This window comes from Grammomys surdaster, unplaced genomic scaffold, assembly GCF_004785775.1.
Source record: "Grammomys surdaster isolate TR1022 unplaced genomic scaffold, NIH_TR_1.0 149, whole genome shotgun sequence".
Classification (NCBI taxonomy): Eukaryota; Metazoa; Chordata; class Mammalia; order Rodentia; family Muridae; genus Grammomys; species Grammomys surdaster.
Genome location: NW_021604607.1, coordinates 9,646,912 through 9,671,105, shown reverse-complemented (window position 1 = coordinate 9,671,105; position 24,194 = coordinate 9,646,912). Strand labels below are relative to the sequence as shown.

Here is a 24,194-nt window from a genome sequence, read left to right as displayed (position 1 = left end):
AGTACAGAGATTTTTGTTTGGAGTACTTGCTATTTTTAAATGTTTTAAATATAGTTACTACGTTAATCCCAGCACTTCTATCTGTAAAGCTAAACCCTGTACCATGAACAGCAGCTCTTGGCTCTGCCCTCTGACACATGCTATCAATGGCAGCTCTACTTTCTATGTCTATGAATGATCTACTCAGTCAACTCTCTCTCTGGATACCTAAATGTTGTGGCACAAGTCAGATCTCCCTTGCTGGCTGGGGATATAGCTGTGGCAGGGCACCGGCCTAGCATGTGCAGAGTCCTGGGTTCAATCCCTAGCTGGGGATGGGAATTTCTCTTTTAAAGATGGACTAATACTACCATATGTATATATCATATTTTGCTTCTTTTACTGTCAGCAATGAACGTTGCTGTTCTGTGGTGTAGTTACCAGGAAGAAAGCTGCTATGAGCATGAGCATGTTAGTACAACTATCTAAGTCTCTGTGCGTGCGCTCTCTCTCTCTCTCTCTCTCTCTCTCTCTTTTCTTCTCCCTTTCTCTTTCTCTTTCTTTCTCTCTGTGAACTTAGAAAAAGAACTGCAGGACTATATATTGATTCTATTTTCAATTTTTAAGGAAGTGTGACATCATTTTCCATAGCAGGTATAAAGTTTTAAGTAAAATAATAGCAAATATTTTCATATTGCAAAGTAAAAAAAGGAAGCTATAACTTTTATACTTAATAGAACCTTAGCTCTATAAAAGAAAAAAAGGAAAAAAGATGAGGTAACCACATAAAATTGTTAACAATAACATAATTTCCATTGGACTGTGGTAAGAGTAGAATTCATTTTTATATTCTTTTTCAAATTTGTACTAGACTATTTTTCCTTGATATGAACTGATAGCCAAGGAAAATCATGGAAGAAGTTCAGTAGAAAACGTTTCCCTCTGGCCATCCCATTGCCTGCCCCATTGAGTCCAGCAGTACACAAAGCTCACCAGGCTGTCCTTATCTTTTTGGGTTTTGTTTTGTTTTTCGAAACCATTTCAATGAGTAGCTCAGACTGGCCTGAAATTGGCATCAGCCCTTTTGTCTCTGTGCCCCTAAGTAGTAGGATTAACACATGTGTACCCACACACATGGTTAATATCATCAAGTTTTCTAAAAGGAACATCCAATACATATTTACTCTTTTATGGCTGAAGGAAACACAAGATAACAAACCACTTCTAAAAATTTTGAAGCCCTATATAATTACAATCCCAAATCATACCCAAAGTAAATAAGTCGTTTCCTCTTAGTCCTGCTTGAAAGAGCTTTTCAAAGTTCTTCCTGTTTGGGCAGGGCCTGTGACTGCTAGGACAGCAGAGCTGCAGCCTGCAGACAGCAAGAGCAGCAGGAGGGCCATCCTTGGGGACTAGATGGCACTCTAGACAACCTTTCCAGGATGGGGCTCATTCTGATCTCACTTGGTGCCTAACCTGGGCAGGCTTTCCTCCCCACCGGGATCTGGTAACTGCTGCCCTCACACAAGGGGAAAGAGAACTGGACTGAGAAGGGAAGGCTGAGAAAAGAGAGAAGGGAAGATGGGAAAGATTAATGAGCTGACCTGACTTCCATAAGACTCTTGACATCCTGGAATGAAAAGCAGCCTGGAAGAGCAAATGCCACGTCCTTTATTCAAACAGCATTCCCATACAGCCATTTATCACATAAAAGTCTCCAACAACCTTGCTCACCCAGCTCATATAAGTAAGTCCTTATTAATCTCACAAAGCCAAAACACAAATGTATAACAAAAGTCTGTGTGCTTTCAACTTAAGAGTTCAAATTTTAAAAATCAGTTGATTACCTGTAGCTCCTATAAAATTTTTTTTTAAAGAAACCTTTTGGACAAAAGGACAAATAAATGGCCCATCCCCTAAAATTCTCAAGCTTATTGGACTGAATGAACTCAAGGATTGAATAAACTATAGGAGGAAAAGTGTGTTACTGCTAGAACCTACATCAACAGTTTCTTTCCCAGCCACAGTACTTTCTCATAGGTTACACTAGAAGGCTACAGTAAGTCCAAGGCACATTTATCTTCCATATGTAAATGCCCAGGAATATAAAGGGGCCTCTCCAGCAGTTGACTCTGGAATACTCCCACAGTAACATCTTCACAGCAAAACAGGGCAAGAAAGTCAGAAAGGATTTGCTTTGACAGGTGACTACCATGACCCTAACTGGGTTCATCTGAGCATGCAGCTGACCAGTGTAGACAAACACCTCCCAAAGCAAGAGGTCCTTGGAGACAAGGCAGGCTCAGAACAGGTGATGGTTTCATTACTTACATGGAGTTCTACGGTTTCGAACTCGGCCTGTGAGTGTCCTTCAATGGCGTGGATAATACAGAATGGCTCCCGTAAAGCTCTGGAATATCTTGAGCTTCTGTAGCAGGATTTCCTCCCAAACTCTATTCTAGGCTCTGAACACACCCTGATTAATACTTGTAGAAATGTACATTAAGGAGTAAGAGGAGGCCTGGCATTAGAAGCCACCCACTGACTTGAAAGTTCACACTTGGATAAAAGAGAGTTGACTGTAGGAAACAGAGCCATGACTTTCCTGTACTCTGAGCAAGGAGGTAGAACCCACATGAGGGAAGCTCCTAGGACTCAAGGCTTTATTTTCTAGGCTAAGGCTAAGGAAATCAGAGGAAAACGTCAGAAGTTGGTGGAAGGGATGATCACAATGATAAGGTTGACTGGACAACAGTGACAGGGACTATGGGGGATGTCTGCCAGGTAGGAAGGCCCTCTCCAGCTGAAGAGTGGGTGCTTAGAAGTAAGACTTCACCGGCCATCTCCAGGCCGAGCAAAACTGAAGCCCGTCAAGAGCTGGCCTGTCCTTCCCTCTTCTTTCTCATGCAATTGGAAGGAATGGACTGAGGAAGTAGGTGGGCGATGACTTCCAGTGAGCTTGAGCGAAAGGGATAAAGACTCCTCCCTTAGACAAGCTTCAGAACCAAGGCTTAACTCTTGGTGAGGGTATGGCTAAAAAAAGATTTTCAGCAGACAATTCTTGGAGAGCCTCCATTTCCTGATCCCCAGAAATAACAGCTTGAAAGAAAAGACCTGATCTATTATTACTTGGTGAAAACTAAGAGACAAATGTGATCCCAGGTCTCTGTTCTCTGGAAGTGTGTCTCAGAGAGGTTAAAGGCAACAGGCTGCACATAAGACAAGCAATATCATGCTTAGGGAAACCACTTAACAGCTTGCCACAACCTCAGTGGCACTTCAGACAAAGAGGGCCCAACCAGTAAGCATGCCTACAGTTAAGTATGGCTTAAGACAGTCACTACACACCCTATCACCACACCCACCACTGTGGACAGCCACCAGTGGCTCTCCTCTCTGGCTCTTTCAGTGTGGCCCGCCCAGTTTTCTCTGCCTCTTGGAGGGTTATGGCATCATTTCACAAGACCATCTTAAGTACCACTGGTCTCTTCTTTCTTTTTTTTCCCCAAGACAAGTTTCTCTGTATAACAAAGCCCTGACTGTCCTGGAATCGATTTGCAGACTAGGCTGGCTTCAAACTCATAGAGATCTCCCTGCCTCTTCAGTCTTGAGTGTTGTGATTAAAGGCATGCACTACCACTGCCCACAACTGGCCTCTTCTTAACTACCTTTGCCAGAGTTAACTCATAGAGAAGCCTTGAAGAGACACTGTCCTACCGATATCTGGAGTTTTGAACACAGTGTAGCGTGTCTTCTACATATGATAAAACAGAAGCCTGTTTTTACTCTTTACATCACTCTTATCCTTTATATTCTAAGTTCCAGAATAAGCACATGTAAGAATGGCAAAACAGAAGAAAAAAAGAAAGAAAAGAAAAAAGAAAAAGAAAAAAGGTCACCCTCTGCTTTTGCTGACATAATCCTCCTATCCACCTAATCACTGCAAATTTCAGTTCCCTTTTCCATGCAAGTCCTACCTTCTCTTCAGTGCCTTCAAGTCACCCAAGGATCTTTAACCTTTAGGCTGCCATGGTTCCTAAGGGTTTGTACAGTGCAGAGCAGCCAACAGGGTTGGGTTGTTGGTGAGGGTAAGAAACACGTGGCTATTGAACTATATCAAACCCCTAGCCCCAACACTCAGCAATTTTAGAAAAACTATCAAGAAATACTTTTTTTTTTACCACAACACAAAGGTCTAAAGTACTCTTAAAAAGTTTGGAAACTAATATGAACAACTTAAAATTCCTCACAACTAGAAACAGCAATTCTCGAACACACCACTAACCCAATGATGCCTCCTCATATGGGGCTTTTACATACCTCATGGCTAGCCAGAGTTTGGCTCTGGTACAAACAGTGATGTCACTCAGCTCCTGTCGGAAATCTGCATTTGTTCTGTGTCTGGAGTCTGTAATGTAGGCTTGTAACAAATGAAAAACCTAAACCAGAAAAGAGAAAGAACAATCCTCTGCTGTGAAAGGGGGTTGTTCATACACACTCAGCTCCTCCCGTTTAGATCCCTCCAACAGTCCTCAGAGGAGACGGACTGCCTCCACAAGGAAGCATGCTGAAAGCTGCAGGCTGGAGGTTGCTGCAGCGGGAGAAAGCCCAGGGCCTGGCCACACAGACTCGTGCTCTGGACGGCTCCCACAATTCCCCAGACCAAGGACCACTGTGACCACATAATCCTCAGCCTCAAGAGCTTCTTAGGTAGAAACAACCTACATGCTGAGTTCAGCTGAGAAGTAGAATCACCTTTATTTCAGCAATCTTACAAGAAACTAACTCCAAGTCTGCATGGGAAGGAACTATGTGTGAGTCTATGTGGCTTAGACATAAATCTGGGTTCATCAGGACAGTGCGGGCTAATGAGGTAGGAAGAGCACAGCACGCCTGTGCAGAAACAGGCCGTAGTGTCTATAACAAATCTTCCAAACTTTTCCTTAGCAGTCAGAAGGGACAACAGTCAGATGTGGTGTACACTTTTGACACTTACATGGCAATTATATACCAGCATTAAAAGCAGAGAGAGCAGATCCTGATGTCTCTCAACTGTTTATATTCATGATGGTGGCACTGTCTGACCACACAAGCAATCCAGACCATGGGTAAATCTGTGTGGGCTTCTCCTCAGCAATGGCATCCACTGTGCCTCTGTGAGGAGCACAAATCTTAGGGGAAGAATGAATAAGGGTTCTCTGGGCTGAAAGCCTCATGGCACACAATTCCTTTGGTTGGTCGGTCACCTATGTAAGCAGATAAAGATGAAGGAAATAAAGTGGCAGTGGACACATTAAGTTTTTTTTTTTTTTTTAAAAAAAAAAAACTATTTTAGTATTTTCCCTTTTCTTTTTTATCCTCTGCTGGGATTATAGACACACAAGCTGCCACATCTGGCTTTATGTGGGTTCCTGGGATAAGTGTAAGTACTTTATTCATGGTACCATCTCCCACTCTGTGCCTCAGTCTTCCAAGTACTGGGACTAGAGGCTGAAGTCACATGTCCAGATTCTCCTCCTGTTCCACCCTTTTTTAGATAAGAACTCAAGTAGCCCAAGGTGGTCTCAAACTCCTTATGTAGTTGAGGATGGCCTTGAACCAGTTGATCCTCCTGCTTCTGCCTCCTGAATACTGGAATTACAGGTGTATGTCACCAGGCCTAGTCTAACTTTTTTCTGAAGCACAAGTATATGGGAGTGTGGGCTCTGCCCCTGGATGAACACTGAAACACTTTCTCTAACAAAGGACCTGTTCTCTCAGAAGCACCGATCAGATGCTGCTCCCTCACCACAGCCAGCAGGGAGCAAACCACCCGGCATAGAGCCTGGAGAACTGGGCTGGCTGGGGCTTCTGTTCCTATGTGGTGACTGCCAGAAGGAAAAATACTTCCCTCAGCCTCAACCCCCACTGTCCTGAAAGAGCTGGCAAAGTCACTGGGCCTTGCTTTCTTTTCTCCACAGCTGCACTAAACCAACCACCAGGGCTTTCATGTGTCACAGCGCTGTAATTAATCAGCAGACACCAGCAAAACACACGACTATGGAATTTACTTGTCAAGAGAGCTATGAGGTTTCAAATGCTTCTCATTTAGAAGCAATCACTTCAGAAATAACCCCCTGTGGATGTTTAAGCCCTGGCCTATATTTGCTCACCTTGCTTGGCAAAAACAAGACTGTTTTTGAAACGCTTGGTAGCTCTGGCTTATGAATGTCAGCCTACAGCCCATCAATTCTGTCACCCTGGGTACACACCACACAGCAACTGTAATCCTAGTAACTCACCAAGGACAGAGAGTGATCTGTCTGCACCTGACCAGTGTACACGGAGGGGCATGTAGGCAAACCTGGTGGACACAAGCAAGTAGAAGAGGCAGCGCAGTACAAATCGAGCACATGTCAGAGAAGCAGAGGACAGAGCAGAGATGGAACGGAGAAGACAAAGCAGATGGAGAGGAATGGCTTGCAAACAAATGTGAAACAGATTAGTATTTCTGAGAAACAGTCATGAAAATATTTATGCACAACCATCCTCACATGACATTTGAAACACTGGACTCGAGAAAAACGAGGTAATCGTTCAGTGTGAAGTTCAGGGAGGTCTGGAAGGAGCCATTTGTCTCTCAGTTCTTGGGCTGAAAGCTACAAGGCCACTCTTCTCTCCTTCTGCATTTGCCTACAGTGTTGGTACTGAGTGTGGTTAGACCAGGGCCTGGGATAACTTGCAAACTGCAATCATAGAGCTCGAGCTGCCAGGCTAGTCAGTGACGGAGCAGGACTCATTAGACACACCAAAGTGCTGACAAGCATACCACCAGTTTAGGGGCCCTAAGTTTACAACAGTGTTCAAACATCCAGTCCACAAATACTTATCAAGCAAATGTTATTACCAGATAGTGTCCTGGGATCTGTAGCACAGACCAAGCAGTCCCCCGCCCCCCCCCCCCAGGTTGTGTTCTAGTCATGAGGACTAGAGAAGTGAAAACCCAGCAGCCTCCCTGATACCGCATGCTAGTGATATCACTTGCCTGGCTTTCCACGTTTGTGAGGCCAGTACATGGTAGGAACTCAGCAGCACTGAATGAAACATATGCTGGTGTTTAGTGTCTCTACTGACAGTAACTGTCTCAGGTATATTCTCATGGAGCTTGTACATTGCAGTAGGTACCAACTTTGTGTTCAGGGTAGACACATAGCTGAATGATACCATTCTCCTCAATTCCTATGACTCCTGATGTGATGGAGACAGCAAGGCTAGACAAATGGGAAGACTCCAATCACATGGCTCACACTCTGAGGGCAAGCAGACATGGTTGTAAACCAAGGCACTAGCTATATATCTTTTGACCAACTAAGTTAACATCTGTTTCCTTATGTTAAGAGATGGTACTCTCTTCTGTCTTTTCAACTGATTATTACTCTAATTTGTGCGTGTGTGTGCTATGGTACATGTGTAGAGGTCAAGGGACATATTTTGGGGATCAGTTCTGGTGATGGAATTTAAGATGTCAAACTTGGCTTGGCTGAATCATATTGTCAGCTCAGTGGCCCCCTTTGTGGAAAATATTTCAAGGCACCGATGGGTATCTGAAACCTTGGTTAATATAAACCTTACATAACTATATTTTTCCTATATACACATACACATCTATAAAAAGTTTAACTTTCAAACTAATCACAACAAAAGAGAAATAAAACAGAAATCAATAATATACTATAATAAAAATTTCTTAAAATTAACTTCATGTTTGGGACCCCCCCCCTTTTTTTTTGGATTTTTGAGACAGGGGTTCTCTGTGTAGTACTGGACATCTTGGAACTTATTCTGTAGGTCAGGCTGGCCTCAAACTCAGAGATTGCCTGCCTCTTCCTCCTCAGTGCTAAATTTAAAGGCAGTGTCACAACACCCAGTTTGAAGTTTAATATTTTTAGCCTGCAGCTGACAGTAATTGAGCCTTCAGAAGGTAGCACTAATGGGAACAGAGGTACTTCTGCAGTTTGTGACCAGAGAGATATAATGTTTATTTACACACACACACACACACACACACACACAGACACACACACACACCCCACCCCAACTGGCATACATTACATTCCTGATAAAAATGTGGGTTCTGTTGTACGTATGTTGTCTGTTTCTTCCCTATTAACTCTATTCTGAAAATAAACTCAAAGAAGTCACTATAAAAGGACTGATATTCTTATCTGTCAAGGAAAAGAAACTTGCTGGAGTCAAGAGACTGATTTTGAAAGAAAAAAGAAAGATCCTATCAATGATATAGAGTCTCACAACTGCAAATAATTCCAGTTCCAGAGTATCTAATACCATTTCCACACACACACACACACACACAGAGGTATGGACACATGCATGCTCACATATATACATACAATTTAAGAAAATCTTTAAAAGGTATTTACTATTCAATAGTGCTTGGCTAATTGTAACATTGTACCACACTAATGAAAATACTAATAGAACAGAGTTGGAGGAGAGAAATACACATGGAAATTCTTGTACACAATATTTTCATAGCTCTATCACTATTTTAAAATAGTCTCTTAATTTAAAAATGTTTTGGGACTGGTCAGAGATTAGCATGGTGTGTAAGTCAGGATGAGAAAGACCTCAGAGGCAACATGGTGGGATTGATCTTGTCATGTGACCAGCAGAGCCCTCTTCAAAGGGAAGACTTCAGGGATGGAAGCTGTAACTTGCAGGGAGATGTCAAAAGCTGTTCCAGATAAGACAGGGGGTCCAGGACCACGGCAGAAGTCCAGTTAAGAGGTGATGTGTTGAACCAGGGGCTAAAGACTAATAGGCACGTGGGCCATGAGGCCTCAAAGCCTACAAGTGCTTCTGTAAAAATATTCAGAAGCTGGAAGATAGCATATCAGCATCATCCCTGTTTTCAACTTCTTTTCAAACTCAGAAGACCCACTTGTAGTGGACCTAACAAGTCACAAGTTACCCACCCTCAGCAGAATGGTAGGAGCTGCTCACTACTGCTCACTACTGCTCACTACTGCTAAGGGACTATTAGTGCCATTTGTCACTGCTCATTTTTCTTAACTTTGGAACATGAAAACCAAAATTAAATATTTACAAAGTGCAAGACTGTATCGAAGGTCTGAAATCATAGGATAGACAGAGAGGGCATGAGTTGAAATGATTCCTCTAGGTTTTGACCAGGACACATTCTGATTTTTGGTACCCTCTAAGAATCACATCTAAACTCTAGCAGCAGTGGGCAGAGAGGGAAGCTCATGTGTGAGAGCCGTTCTTGGGCTGCCAAGTAGGCTGACAGCTAGGAAAAAGAAGCGGGACCTCAAGAAGATATTCTTAACTTGGGAAGCTGGGCAACCTTTCAAGATCAGGATTAGAAGGGTATCCCCAGCAGTCTGAGAATGAGGGAGGGGGACTGGATTAGTTTGGATTTAAGATCTTGTTTACTGAGATTTGGGGTAGGGAACATCTATGTGATGGTTTCTCTAGTTAGTCATTTATTGCACAAAACAGCAATTCTTTTGAGACCAAGATGGATCTCTACTTATCCATTAACCTTAGTATAGAGGACAGTTTACCTCTAGGCATGGCAGGTCCCTAAAGTGGACTCAGAGGTATCATCAATGAGAGAAAATAGAAGAAGAAAGCTTTGCTGCTGCAAGATAACCATGCCTGATAGCTCAGCTGCTTGATGACTTAGCTGCCTCATGGCTCAGCTGACAGAGACCTGCACTACACCAACCTGGTGAGTTCAGAACCCAGGTCCCATCGGAAGGAGAGAAGTGACTCCATGGAGTTACTCTCTGACCTTCGCATGAATGCTGTGGTACCCCAGCCCCACCATCACACATACATGCTGCAACAACAGCAGCAACAACAACAACAACGGAAGGAAAGAAGGAAGGGAGGAAGGAAGGAAGGAAGGAAGGAAGGAAGGAAGGAAGGAAGGAAGGAAGGAGAGCAGAGAGAAAGAATAGTTAGAAAGAGTCTTCTTCCGTCAAAAAGAGGCAGAATTGATCACAGTTGGCAGCAGCATGCCCCAACTATTACAAGCATGGCTGGTCAGCCCTGCCCTAAGGAGGAGCAGTCCATGAAGGGGCTGAATGAAGGTCAGGGGATCCTGTATTTCTTACACTGAAAAAGTAAGCTGTAATGAGACACCACATTGAGAACCTGGAAACAGTTAGGGTCGCCCTCTACCCAGACTCTAAACACAGAGAGACTCTGGGGGATGGGGGTGAGCAGGCATCTGTGGGAAGCATGTGGCCCATCTGGGCAGCCCAGGATCTTAAAAGCAGTTCCATTGTATGAATGTAATGCATTCTGAATAAATGTCATGCGCCTAAAAAAGAGTCATGAGCCAATGCCCTGAATAAACTCGAACTGCACTAGTAAAATATGTCTGACTTATGCTGCTTTACTAAAATAGTGGCTTGTGTGGGACAAGATCAAGATGATATATGGCTGTTTGGGAAGGCAATGCTGAGACGGGTTTCTCCACAGAGCGTGGCTTTCAGACCAATTTCCTCCCTTTTAAAATCAACAGCAGCTGAGCTCCAGAAGTCAGCATGGCCTGAGCAGTTATGCAGGCCATGGAAAAGGCCAACTCTAGTAAGACAAGAGACAGTCATCTCAAACGTCAGACCTAAAGGGGGTGAGTGGATGTAGCCATCAGTGATCCTAAACTCTGAGGATCAATGCTAGTCCATTCACTTTTACAAGTGGATTTTGATAAAATATAAAATAAAATAAAACAAAGTAAGTTCAGTCTTTTTCCTCTTGCAGCATACAGACTTGGCAAGCACTTTGATCTTATCCACTCGGGTCAGCACACCCACCTGCATCTGCCTTCCTGCTGCCTTCTTCCTGTATCACCAACCACAGCTAAGTCACTGCTACATTCTTCCAAACTCAGTGTTTACACAGGATTTTGTTTCAGCTGCTAAACCATCTGCATTTTTTTAGGGACTTAAATAAATGATCTATGCCGGGAACATACAGTATAGAGTGATGTCAGCCCCACCATCCCCCTTTTCTCAACTCACTGGTTAGAACAGGCAAACATTGTTTCAGCCTGTACTGGGAATGTGAATATTTATCCTGTCAACTTAATTCATACAAACAGAACTAAAGACAGGCAGGCAGGATGAAGTATATGGCTTTAAGTCAGACTGAAAAAGGGGGTAGGAGGGGAATGGTTGAGAAAAATATCTAAACTTTCTAATTCACAGAAACACACCTCTTCACATAATCGCTGGAAGTGGAGACAGCAAACATTTCAAAGGCAGACTGCACACATGTGCATGCATGTACATGTGTGCATCTATGTGCCTGTGTTTCAGTAAAGTCAGGGAGAAAGCCCAGTAACATCTGTCACTTCCAGTCACTTTAAGATCAGCCAGGTTGCAGGATTGGTTTTCTGCTTCAGGCACACTGACTGAAGCCTCAGGTAGACCACAGTTTCTCAGAAGCACCCTTCTTGTTGCTTGGGCTTGTTGGGCACATGTACTTGCCTATGCCATTTGTAGAATCCAATGGAGGGGCTCATTGCCAGTAACACTGTCACAGACCTTGGAAGAGTGTGGCCTCTAGGCAACACCTTAATGACACTTGAATTCCTTAGCTGGGTCATCCTCAAGAACCTGGGCGTGTGTCACCCACAATCATCCCATAATGGGATTAGAAAGCAGAGCAGGAAACATTTCGGGCAGCTGCTCCACCAAACCTCAGTCTGTTTATGAGATGGGAGAACATATCCCTGTGAAGTTCTTAGTAAGTGGTATCTTTGTGGAAGAGGACACTAATCCCAGGTGAAGCTACTTCTTGCCTGACCAACCTGGGGAGTGTGTCACTGGGAATGCATCATACACCATGAAGGACTAAAATATACAAACCTATCCAAATGGCTGTGTGCAGATTTGCTGTGCCCTTCCTTTCTAGAACTCTCCCATCAAGCTGGTCAAGAGCCCAAAGACCTTGCACCTGGATGATGTCTTTCCTCCAATACTTATTTTCTAAAGGCAAGCTCTGATGGTAATGTTTATGCCTTGCAAAAACTCTCTTCAAGGACTAGCTGGGACCTTAAAGCTCCACCTATATTTCCAGTTTTGCCTTCTACCTTCTCTATGTCATAAGCCTATTCTGTGCCCACAAGACATGAAATCCCATTCCCGACAACCTGACAAATGTTACTTGGTTCGGCCTGGCCCTTCCCATTTTTCCTTCTACTCTTTCCAACTGGGCTACAGGAATTCTACTCAAATCATAGGGCCAACGTCAAACATTTCTAGGCTTGCATACTGAGGTCTTACCCTGCCCTAAGGCTCTCATTTCTTTCTGAATCTTGTCTACAGCCCTCCTACCCGCCATTGTTGTTCACTGAAGGCATCAGTGACCCAGAGCCTCCTGATGCATGCTAGGCAAAGCTCTTTTTCACTTAAGCCACATGGCTAGCCCCCTGAATCTGTTGCCAGTTATCAGTTTGCAATGTTCTTTCCTAAAACAGAGAACTTGAAGCAAAGAACTGTCTTATTCTTCCCTACCGCTCCTTGGGGTCCTAAGGATACAAGATTTCTGTCTGGATGAAAAAGACTCACTAAACAGAGAGACTACCACACTCACTCAGAGGGAGAGGGAGCTGAACTTGAGATTACATTTGCTTTGAATTGTCATGGTGGTGCTACAAATGTTAAGAAACTGGATTCCTGAAAGCAGTGTCAAGGGCCCTGAGCAAAATTCCAGGTACTGGTAAAGTTAGACAGTGATGTTGAAGCTAGTCAATCTTTATCTGTTCAAATAAAACAAACAAACAAACCTTTACCTTTCATTGCTGAGAACTATGTGTAAAAATTTAAAAAAGTATAGATAATTTGTTTGCAAAACCAATCTGTTTATGTCTCTCTTTTAAGACTCATTTGGTAACCAAGGCTGGCAAAGTACTTGCTATGTAGCTCAGGCTGGTCTTGAACTTGTGGCAATTCTCTGCCTCAGACTCCTCTGCTGGGGTTATTGGCATGAGCTATGCTGCTTGGCTAGGAGAACATCTAAAATTTCTGTTTAACTGGATCCTTAAAGATTTGAGATCAACTGTAAAGTCTGTGATATAGCAACACTTATCAAAAAGCAACCAAGCAGAGGCTGGAAAGATGGCTTGGTGATTAACAGATAATCTGTTCAGTCGAGACACAGGAAAAGGTATGTTGGTGGTAGCATAAATGAAATAAAATTAATCAAGAATGAGTCATTGCTAAAGTCAAGTGATGCCACCAACGGTTCTTATATTACTTGTTTATACCTGAAAAAGAGCGGGGGAAAAGAAAAAGCACTTAGGAGGCAAAGGCAGGCAGGTATCTACAAATAAGAACGACTTATTCAATAAAATAATAGAAAAACCACCAAGTAGTCCTTTGTGATATACATTAGTTGGATCCCTACCTATTGAATTGGGGACAATACAAACCCCCCAAAACCAAAAATGCAAAACTATAAAAATATTGGTGAAAATATTATCTTCAAGCAAAGATGTATTTTTGCTGATCTTGTGGGTTTTTTTTGTTTTTGTTTTTTTTAAGGAATGATGAAGTCAGTAATAGGATAAGGAAGAATACAATATATCGACATAAAAACTGGAAACTACAAACAGATTTTTTTCACATTTATTACTACTTTTAATTAACTTATTTATCATAGCATTATCTGTGTGGAAGTCAGAGAACAACTTTCAGGAGTCAGTTCTCTCCTTCTCTCCCTGGGACTCAGGGACTGAACTCAAGTTGGATGGCTTGGAGGTAGGCACCTTTAGCAGCTGAGCCATCTCACTGGCCCCAAACTGGAAATTTTTATACAGCAAAAACTGCAGTGATTATTCAACAGTAAAGGAAAAACAGGATAAAGTATTTGCTAATTCATCACTCATTAACAAAAATTAAAATAATTAAATTAAATATGCACACAGGAAGCAGAGGCAGGCAGGTGTCTGAGTTAGAGGTTAGCCAGGACTTCACAATGAGACTGTCTCAAAGAGGGGGAGGGAGTTAGATTTCCAAACCTCTCTAATTTATGCACCATTAGAACTGCCATAATTTATTCATGGTAGCCTCTAGGCCAAAGGACATATCTAATGCTTTAAATTCATTAGGTGGGTAGGTCCAAATGACCCAAGGAACAACCCTGTGGCTGTATGTAAAACTACACAGTCTAAACAGGCTTCTGTGTCTGACTGCCTTTGCACAGAGCCACAATACTTACTAATGAGATATATGTGCCCATCGAGTCCCACGCCCTGGGCTCCTCTCCTCCCTCTTCATGTTAATTTCTTATGACACAGTACTTTCTATCACAGAAACAGTAGGTTCATAGGGCATTGCTATGTCCTTCCACCCTGTTCTGACCTACCTCTCCTATCATCGTCCACTTCTTGGGCTCTAAACAATGTATTTTTAAGCCAAAGTAATTTGAAAAAGAAATTTTTTGAAAGGGTAAAACCCAATTAATAGCTAGAAAAATGAACATGAATTCATTAGTGAGTCAGAAACTGACTGGCAGAGCCATGTTTTTGCACATATAAGTTATTATACTTCATAACCGGAGCTGGGCAAAGCAACGCCACACCAAGTTTGGCAGTAGCTTTCAAAAATACATACTTTATTCAGTCTCACAATGTTCTAGGTGCTTCTAGGTATTTATTTTGCAGCCACACTTCTAGCAATACTAACTGTAAAAGGAAAGATTAGAAATTACTGATACAGAACCAGCTGGAAAAGCTGCGGCATATTCCTGTGAGTATCACGGCTATTACGAAGAATCATGGATTTACATGTACTTAATTAGAAACATCTCTAAGTCATACTGTTAAACAAAACAAACAAACAAACAAAAAAAGAAGCTATAAATGCTATGGTCATATTTTTATTCCTGTCAAATTATCAATAGTGGACCCTGGGATTTTATATTCAATATGGTAAATTTCTGCTATCTAATCTAATCTATCCATTTATCTATTTTATTTTTTGGAACAAAGTTTCTCTATGTAGCCTTGGTTGTACTGGAACTTGCTTTGTAGACCAGGCTGGCCTTGAACTTACAGAGATCTGTCTGCTTCTTCTTCCTGAGTACTGGTATTAAAAGAATGTGCCACTACTGCCTGGATGTAAATTTCTGTAGTTTGTAAAACTTTTTAGTAAGAATGTGTCACTTTTAAAAAGTTTTTTCTTTTGAAATAATTATAAGTCCCTCTTGTTTGCTAAATGTGGTCTATATGTCTTCTGCCAAGTTTCCTCCAATACTAACAATTTATATAACTGTCTTCTGCCAAACCCAGACATTTTATCTGAGCGTACAAGCTCATGTGTATAATCCCTTTGGAGGGAGAGGCAGGAGATTAGGAGCTCAAGGACATCCTTAGCTACAAGTAGGAGGCCAGTGTGAGCCTCAAAAAATCAGCCAAAGAAAGTACACCCCAGAAAATTCACACAAGAACAGTGCTCTTAACCTTAACTAAGTGGTTAGCATATATGTGCAGAGTATATGGAGGTCACCTGATCCCAGGTACAGATCTGCAGAATCAAGTGACAGTACTGTTGGCCTGTCACCATAAAGGAAACATGTGCTACGGAGCCAGAAACAATGACGTCAAAATATACCCCCTCCAAAAAAAGAAAGAAAGAAAAAAGAATCAAGTGCACCCCAATCTTACACTCAGAACAGACTCCAGAATGCTAAATACTGAGACAGGTATCCATGTGGTATTTTTTTTTAAACCAAGGATTAAAAAACAAAACAAACAAAAAACCAAAAAAAAAAAAAACCAAACAAAAAGACAAAACAAAACAAAAAAAACCAACCAACCAAACAAAAAACCCCAAAAACAAAACCAAAGAAAAAGAACATATCTCAAAAACACAGAACAGGAGGATCCTCCTCCTCTTCACCTTTTGTCTTCTTCCAGATGACTCAAACTCACCATGTAGCTAGGCTGACCTTGACCATGTACCTAGGTTCCCCCTGCCTCAGGGCCCTGAGTACTGGGGTGGGAAGTGTGCACCACCTTACCTGGCTCCTGGACTTATCCTTAGACCTTTTATTTTTATACCTTTGAGACCTATGCCCAGTGGTACTTGAAAACAGGTCAAGAAAAGGCACCAAGGCGAGAGGTGGGCAGCAGCATTCTTGAGAGCTACAAGTGGCATACTCAACCTTGTCTCTTTGGTAAGCAAGGCTAACAGAAATGAAAAGCTCCTATGTTATTACACACTCTCTGGGTTTTAAAGCATCTATAACATTTCCCTTCTAAAAAGAATTTGTGTCAGAGAAAACAGTTTTACATTTAGCATCTCGTCTTCAGGCTGATTAGTGAATATTATCCAAGTCACCCAGTGAGGGACTTGGACAAACTGCTGTAAGAACTCCCATAAGGGCCTTCAAAGGCCTGCATGTGGGCCAGCGCCAGAGCCAGCATCTGGAGTTTGCTAGAATCCCTTGTCCTGTGGTAACAGACAGACTCCTCTTTTTGAAAACTGAAAATGAAATTTCTTTTTTTACATGCTCTCAGTTGCAGTTTATTTCAAAGGTCATCAAAGTCACAAAAGGAAGAGGCTAAATCTTTAAGAATCACAAAGTGACAGCTGTTTACAAAGTGACTGTTTATATTTCACATGGAGGAAGGAAAAGTACAATTGCTCTAAGCCCCCTGGAATGGAGATGCCGGCAGCTTCCCCTCCCACAGGTTGTTTGCTACTTTGCCACTCATCACCTCTAGCAAAGGGAACATCTGCAGCACCACTTTTGGGAAGTCTGGCCAATGGCAGGAGTCTGTGCAATAAGCAGGCACTGTTTCAGGGCCTCTGAACCCCTTTCATTGATAACTATGCCTCCACAATCCCACCAAGTCGAGCACTAGCTCAAGTCACACGGGCAAGTACAGTTAAGTTCTCTCTACATCCTGAGCCCAGCTTCACTGGAGGACACTTTCATTTAGAGGGATTCTGTGAGATCTAACTGAGGGAAAAGGTCATTGAAATGGATCCTTGTGTGCCTCCTTTGATCTCAAGTAATCAAATTTGACTGAGTTGACAGTGACCTCTGGATAGTCAGCACGCACAAACTTGTACACGGATTTCAACCTGTTACTAGGTGTATTCTGTGATAATAAGACTGGGATGGCATTGCAATAACCACCTAAGTGGCACTGCTGCATGAGTTAATCAGGGTGCAATTCTCAGTTTAGTATAAAGACTTCCTATGTTTCCTACTTGTTCAGAAAGGCTCAGTTCACTAGCTTCCTCTGTGCAGTTCTCCCTAACAATGCCAGGTCACATCACCTCCTCATCCTCTTGTCCCATATAATTTACTATCTGAACCTCTCATGTGGCCCCTAAACAATGTTGCCTTGATTACTATTTATCCTTTTATGGAAACAATCTTCAACACAGTCTTCCAGGAGTGAAAAAGATTTGATTTTAAAGCTAAGGCAATTTCCATGCGGACTGAGGTAAGCAGTACCCACAAGGTTAACTTCATTGCAAGACTTGCAACATGGTGGCACACATGTGTAATTGCAGTACCTGTGTTACATAGCAAGGTCCTATCCCTGAAAACAAAGAACAAAGAATCTACAAATGGGAGAGTAGGTAAGTCCTCAGAACTGGAATATGCTGTGTGGTGGGCAACTGGCCCAATCCTCCTGGCTTGCTGACAAGTCATGTTATTTACCCTAGATCCACTTTGAGGAAATTCAAAATCTCCTCTCTAAATCTACTTCAACATCTGCCGTCTTGGCATTCCTTGCTGGATGCAGGGATGAGGGAGCATGGCCTACTAAGAAGGTGTCACCTACCTCCCAGCCCTGAGTATCAGCTCTTCTGGCCTTTCCCTTTTCGTCACTGTATCGCAGGGAGACTGTGAGGACCAACTTGGGAAAGGTTTAAAGTGAGTACAGATATTTACATAGATAAACTGTCTCAGCCAGTTTTTGGGACAGACTGCAATGGGGCAAGAAGACATCCTTCTTGGTTCCCAACAGATTCCTACTGAGAAATGTGGCTTTGAATCAGTAGTCCCAAACCTACCATGTTACTCCTGGAAAATCTGGCAGTGTCTAGGGCATTTCTGGTTGTCACACTCTGCAAACTACCAGTACCCAGTGGTCTAAGCAAGGGATGGTGGTAATGTGCTTACAAGGCATAGCAAGCACAACCTTTTATAACAAAGAAGCATCCAGGTTAAAATGGAAGGGCATTGAGACAAACAGCTTTGGAGACTTGTCAAATCAGAGGCTCCTGGCAAGGCCAAGCTGGTGGGTGACCTAAGAAAAATGTCTTGTTTTTGAGCTTTACTTTCTTCATATATAAAATAGAGCTCAGAAGACAATTCATGTCATGAGGTCTCAAAGAAGAGCTGATATGAGAAGTGCTTGGTGACCATGGTTTAACAAATGAGCCTTTCCAATCAACAAATGCCACACAGGTTTAATTTTTCTGGGCAATACATAACTCCTCTTGAAATAGGTATGAAGAGCAAACCGGCCCCACCCCTGGCCACTGACCTGTTTGTTGCTGCTTCCTTATGCTTGTCTGTTTTCCTCAGCAGGGATTGTTCAGGGGACTTGTTGCCCCTCTCAGGACTGCCCTTCAGCAGTGTTTCCTCTAGTACACTCTGATAAGTTCCCAAGACCTTGTGCTTTTGGCCAATCATTTACCACAGTTCCTGTCATATGAATGGCATACGAATGGCAAGTAATAGTGATTATCCCCTTGGTGCTTTACAACGCATGATTGTCAGAAGCTTGTCTCTCTTTTTTTTGTCAGCTAAATTCCTAGTCTTAGGCTGGGTGGAGGCAATCAGGCTCTTTTAAGATGTGGAAGAAAGAATGTAACATGGACCTGTGTGAACACTTCTCACAGTGTTTCCCCTAGTGCACACTTTGAAGTCTCTGATTACAGAAATTCTCATCTACCTAAAGTACGTGGTACTGGAGAGGTGATTCTTGATGATCTTCCAAAGGATCTGAACTGTTTCCAGAATCCACATCAGGCAGGTCAAAGTTTCCTGAAACTCTAGCTCTAAGGGATCTGACATACTCTCTCTTCTGGTCTCTGTAACCACATGTATCACAGATACACATACATGAATCTTGTTGTTGTTTTTTCCTCCAAGACAGGGTTTCTCTGTATAGTCCTGGCTGTCCTGGAACTCACTCTATAGACCAGGCTGGTCTTGAACTCAGGGTTCCATCTGTGTCTGCCTTAAGTACTGGGATTAAGCACCATCAAGCCTGGCTTAAATAAATGTTTTAAAGTATGTGGTGAACTATGTATGCATTTACTTTAGAAACCTGATTAACTAGTCCTGTAAACATGCATTTGTCCAATATTCTTCAAACCTCATTTTAGCCGCCTTTAATAATAAAAAAGACAACCAGCACTGGGTGACGATTAGAGAATGTCTGAGTGTCAGGATTCTGAGACACAAGGATGTCTAAGTAGACACTAAAGCACAATTTACTGCTTTCTAAAATACACTGCTTCCCTAGTTGTTCTGCCAGTAACATGAAGGAAGAAACCCACAGACCAAAATCTTAGAAAAAGTACATTAAAAAAAGGTTCTCCATCGCACACATACTCCCATTAAAGATTTAAAAATAGTTCTGCTTCCCACAGAAAACATGTTTGAAATTGTTGTGGTCAGTGCAAGCCACCTTACAAGTTCAAGTCCCTTCTTAAATGCTGCTGGACATCATTTTATCTGACATGTCACAAGTGCTTTCTCTGTGAACAGTTCAAAGCCTTCTGACATCTTCAACCTCTTGTTTTCATTGTGCTGAGTCCCAGTGCCTGTCACTTGGGTAATGACTCTCCATTCACCCGTGCTGAATCTACTCAAAAGTTTACTACTAATCCCCTCTCCCCTCCTCTCAGCTCAACATTTTCTCTCTCCTCTCAACATCCACAGGTCAGACAACCTACCCACTCAAGTGTTTTCTTCTCTAGCTCACCTCTGTATCAAAGGCACCCCCCACCCCACCCCTCTGCAACCCTCTAGGTAAGTCAGCTCTGGAATGGAAGTCAGACCATCAAGATGAGGGTGTTATGGGAGCAAGAGTTTCCTTAGAAGAGTGCCATACACAAGGATATTTACTACTGCTATCTCTGCTCATTTCCACAGTTCTTTCTTCATGTCCCTTGATCCTGGCCATGAAACACTCTGCTACTGAGCTATTCCCTGTGCCCCTGCTTTGGGTGCTCCAGCAAGCTGCCCTTTAGACTTGGAAGCTTTCCCTTCTGTCTGCCAAGTGGACACCAGGAGCTATTTCAAAGGCTTCCTCCTTACTCATGCCCGCTTTCCACATGAATGAAAAAGGAACACCTACCCTTCCTAAAGTGGAGCAGGTTTGGGGTGGAAAATAAGTAACAAAGTGAAATCTGGGAGAGCTTTCTGTCCACATGATTGTTCAGATGTGGAGACTGCAGGCTCTCCTCAATGCACTTTGTCCCTTCATCTCCAAGAGATATTGCCTACTGATTATATTAGCTGTCACTCTGGAGAAAGACTTGTCTCTTGGCCTCAACACAAGCTATCATCTGTCTTTAGTCTTTCTCTCACCTCAGTTTTTTACAGAGCTCCCCTTTTCCTCCCTTACCTCACCTTTGACCACACTTGGTATGACAAGAATCACTGAAGTTGTTCATTTAAAAAGCAGATTCTGCGGTCTGACTTCAGTCTGACACAATCAAACTTTTTAGGAGGGTAACTTGGGACTGTATCTTAAAGCTGTGCCAGGAAAGTCTGGGAAGCCTACCAACTCTTGCAGCTTTTCCCTGTTCTACACCACAGAGGTCTGAAATATCTTGCCAAAATACTTAGGCCACAAAGATTCTACCTATCCTAGCTATTCTAAGTCTACAATTAATTTGGACTTAAAATAGTGTTAGCCACTACAAGTGTAATATTATTAATATTAATTGATAACTGAATAGTAAACAATAATATTCTAATTACATTTCATTAAATCAGACGATCTAATTTTTCTACTGTGACTCTGTTGGTCGCAGTCTCTGGTCATGCTTAAGGCCCCAGGAATGACTCTGTATCATGCTATTACCCACCATGTGCTACCCCAGCGAAGTCCTAGATGTGTCCTTGGAACTCATACCAACCAACAAAGATTTGGGGACTACAGAGGTTGCTTAGCAGTTCACAGCTGTTCTTCCAGAGGACCCAAGTTTGGTTCTCAGCACCCATTTTGGGCAACTAACAGTCATCTGTAACGCAAGCTCCAAGGCATCCAATGTAAACTTCTGGTCTTCATGGACACATGCACATACACTTAGACAGACACATACACATAAATAAAAACAAATCTTTTAAAAACCTGTTAATAGTTGACTAAATAAAACACCATCCAACTAAAAGAAAAAAAGAACTCTAAAAATTGAACATTGTGTGTGTGTGCATGCATGTGTGCGCGTGCGCATGTGTGTGCGTGTGTGTGTGTGTGTGTGCACGTGAGTGCGCGTGTGTGCATGTGTGTGTGCGTGTGCGTGCCTGTGTGTGCGTGACGAAGCTCTCATCTACTGTCTCTAGAACGCTATGTAAGCTCTATTACCGCTCTATTCCTCTAGCATTGCTTTATTACTGACCAATAGCTGCTGGCTCAGTATCTTAAAGTCCCCCTCACAATCAGGTAGTGAAAATGAAAATAAAAACTTGGGGGTTGTATTATGTTGGCCTGAAGGAAGGCTTAGGGATCTGGCTAAATTTCTAGAAACTTCTATTTGGTTCAACTGTCCAAATTTCCCAGAATCAATCTCCTTTTGTTCTTCACAGACTGCTGTTTGATCCAATTCCCTCTCCGCTACTATGACGGGAGGAGTTCAGAGTTAATGACTGGCATTAGACAATTCATTATAAAATCCAAGCAGCAGGTGCTCCTAGAGAAGGATATACAAAATACTCTTCTCAGAAACGAATAGCAGTTTTACACTGAGCACTGCAAATGTTCAAGAATGCTTACTTGAAAATAAACTTATTAAAAATATAAAGTCCATTCTAGATTAAGCCATAAATGAACTAAATGCAATAGAAGAAATTAGAAGCCCAAAAGACATGAAATGCCATCTTTATATAATGTTCAAAACTATAAAATCATAGAAAAAAGAAGCAAATTTACTGTAGACTACTGAAAACAAAACTTCAAAAGGTATATCATAGATATGTCAATGTTACAGGCTTTCCAAAAGGATGAAAGAATTCTCCATGAAACAAAAAGCTTCACATGTAAATACTGACTAGTTCTCATGATGAGATTTACCTATGAAACTCAGTAGACTGAAAATCAATGCACAGACGAAGTTATTTATAAACTCTACTTCACATCAACCTTAGCACGATGTCAACTAACAAGAACAAGTCAATGTTTTCCAGAAATCTTCACTGTGCTATTTAATTGCCAGCCCTCAGGCCAAGGTAAATGGTATAGCAACAAAAGAGTGGCCATCACTATCAACGAACATGATTAATGAACACCACATTTCTGCTTTGAAGTCAATGCTGAGAATCATACCCATACCATATTCCTTTTTAACTACTGTAATTTCAATTGTGCCAAACACTCTACACAGTAATTTGAAGGTACATTTAAAAAATATTTCCCTTGTTTTCAGCTCACCACATGCTTCATTCCTTGAGCAAAGCTTTAGAAAAAGAACGTCCTCTCTATTACAAAGTAGGTTACCAGCAAATCAGAGAACACACTCTAAACTAAACCCTGACTACTTCTCTTAGGTAAAGCTTTTAAATGTGAAGTGTACAGACAGGCGTGTGAGTCTTTACACACCTAATTAACAACTGTATGAACAGAGTTGACAAAGAACTCCATAACATAAGACTTGTCTAAACACACTTGATTAAAGTATGGTAACATTCTTTTAAAGCTTTGACTGAGGGCAGAAGCTTCACAAAACCATTAGTCTCTAACAGTAGGTCCTGGGTGTGAGAACACAGTAAACAGTGCTGCTCACTTGTCTGTAAAGGGGAGGAGGAGTCTCCTCTACAGTAAAAAGGGTCCAGGAAAAAACTGTTCTTATAAAATATAAACAAAGAAGAAAAATTCCAATTGTGAATCTTCTGAGATCACTGATTGTGCCTCAGTGATTCTTTTTCTGATTCTTTTTCGAATTCACTCTTTAATATATCAGCTGTTTGACAAAGTAAATTAGACCTTTGAAATTTCTCTGTCAAACTTTTACTGACTGTGGACTGAATTGTTTGTTTGTTCACATACAATTGGCCACTTAATTGCAAGGGTGTTTGCTATCACTTTCTGCTGTGCTAGGAAATCACTTGCCATTTCCAGGCTCTGTCAGTTTTCCCAGTTGTTTAAATACCTACTCTTCTCTCCAAGCCAGGGTGGCCTATAAGATTCCAAGCCTGGTGTGTACAACTCACTGGTGTTTTTCTGATGGTTGAGACAACTGGACCCCAAGTGTTGGTTTTTGTTATCACCCATGCAAACATATCTCCCATCTTCTGGCTGCTTGTTGGTTACCTTCTTCCAACATAAAATCTCTTCAAAGTGCTCAGCTAAAACAGTGTGTGACCATCAGTATAAGTGTCTAAAACCAGAGTGCTAGGCATGACAAATAATAAGGAAAAGATTTCCAATGCATTAGAAATCTCTTCAAATACAAATCTATTCAAAGGAGCTAACTTATTACTTCATACGGTCAGTAATGAAAACCGAACAAAACAAAAAGAGGGGCTCCAGGTAGTTCAGTGTTCAAGCACAGGCTTACATGTGTGAGGCTCAATCCCCAGTACCAAACAGCAAGCCTACCAGAAAACGTCCAGATGACTATCAGGTAGTATTTCTTTCTTGAACCTGAAGAGGATTATAAATAGACATTTATCATGGTGATTTTACCACAGCAGTAGAAACCTAAGATAAATGTCTATAATGAAAAATTTACAACAAACTATAAAGTACAATGAAAAATTTTAGACCTGATAAAATGTATCTAAGAAAAACATGTAGCGATATACCTAGGAAAGACTGAATGCTTTCCTCTATGATTAGGAAATGTAAGCATGTTCATTCTGACCACTCCTACTCAATATTACACTGAAAGTGATTGACAGTATAATAAAACAACAATAAGACAAAAACAGGGAAGAAAGGCATAGTAACTTCAAAGAAATAAAGTACTTTCATTCGT

At 41.9% G+C, this 24,194-nt stretch overlaps 1 protein-coding gene across 1 annotated transcript in view; it reads right to left on the bottom strand.

Annotated features, from left to right (window-relative positions):
• Thada (THADA armadillo repeat containing) overlaps positions 1-24,194 on the bottom strand; it is a 288,692-nt gene that overhangs the window by 84,952 nt on the left and 179,546 nt on the right. The window contains exon 29 of the mRNA XM_028765113.1: positions 4,300-4,418. Coding sequence (XP_028620946.1) covers positions 4,300-4,418 — 119 coding nt within the window. The remainder of the gene's footprint in view (positions 1-4,299; positions 4,419-24,194) is intronic.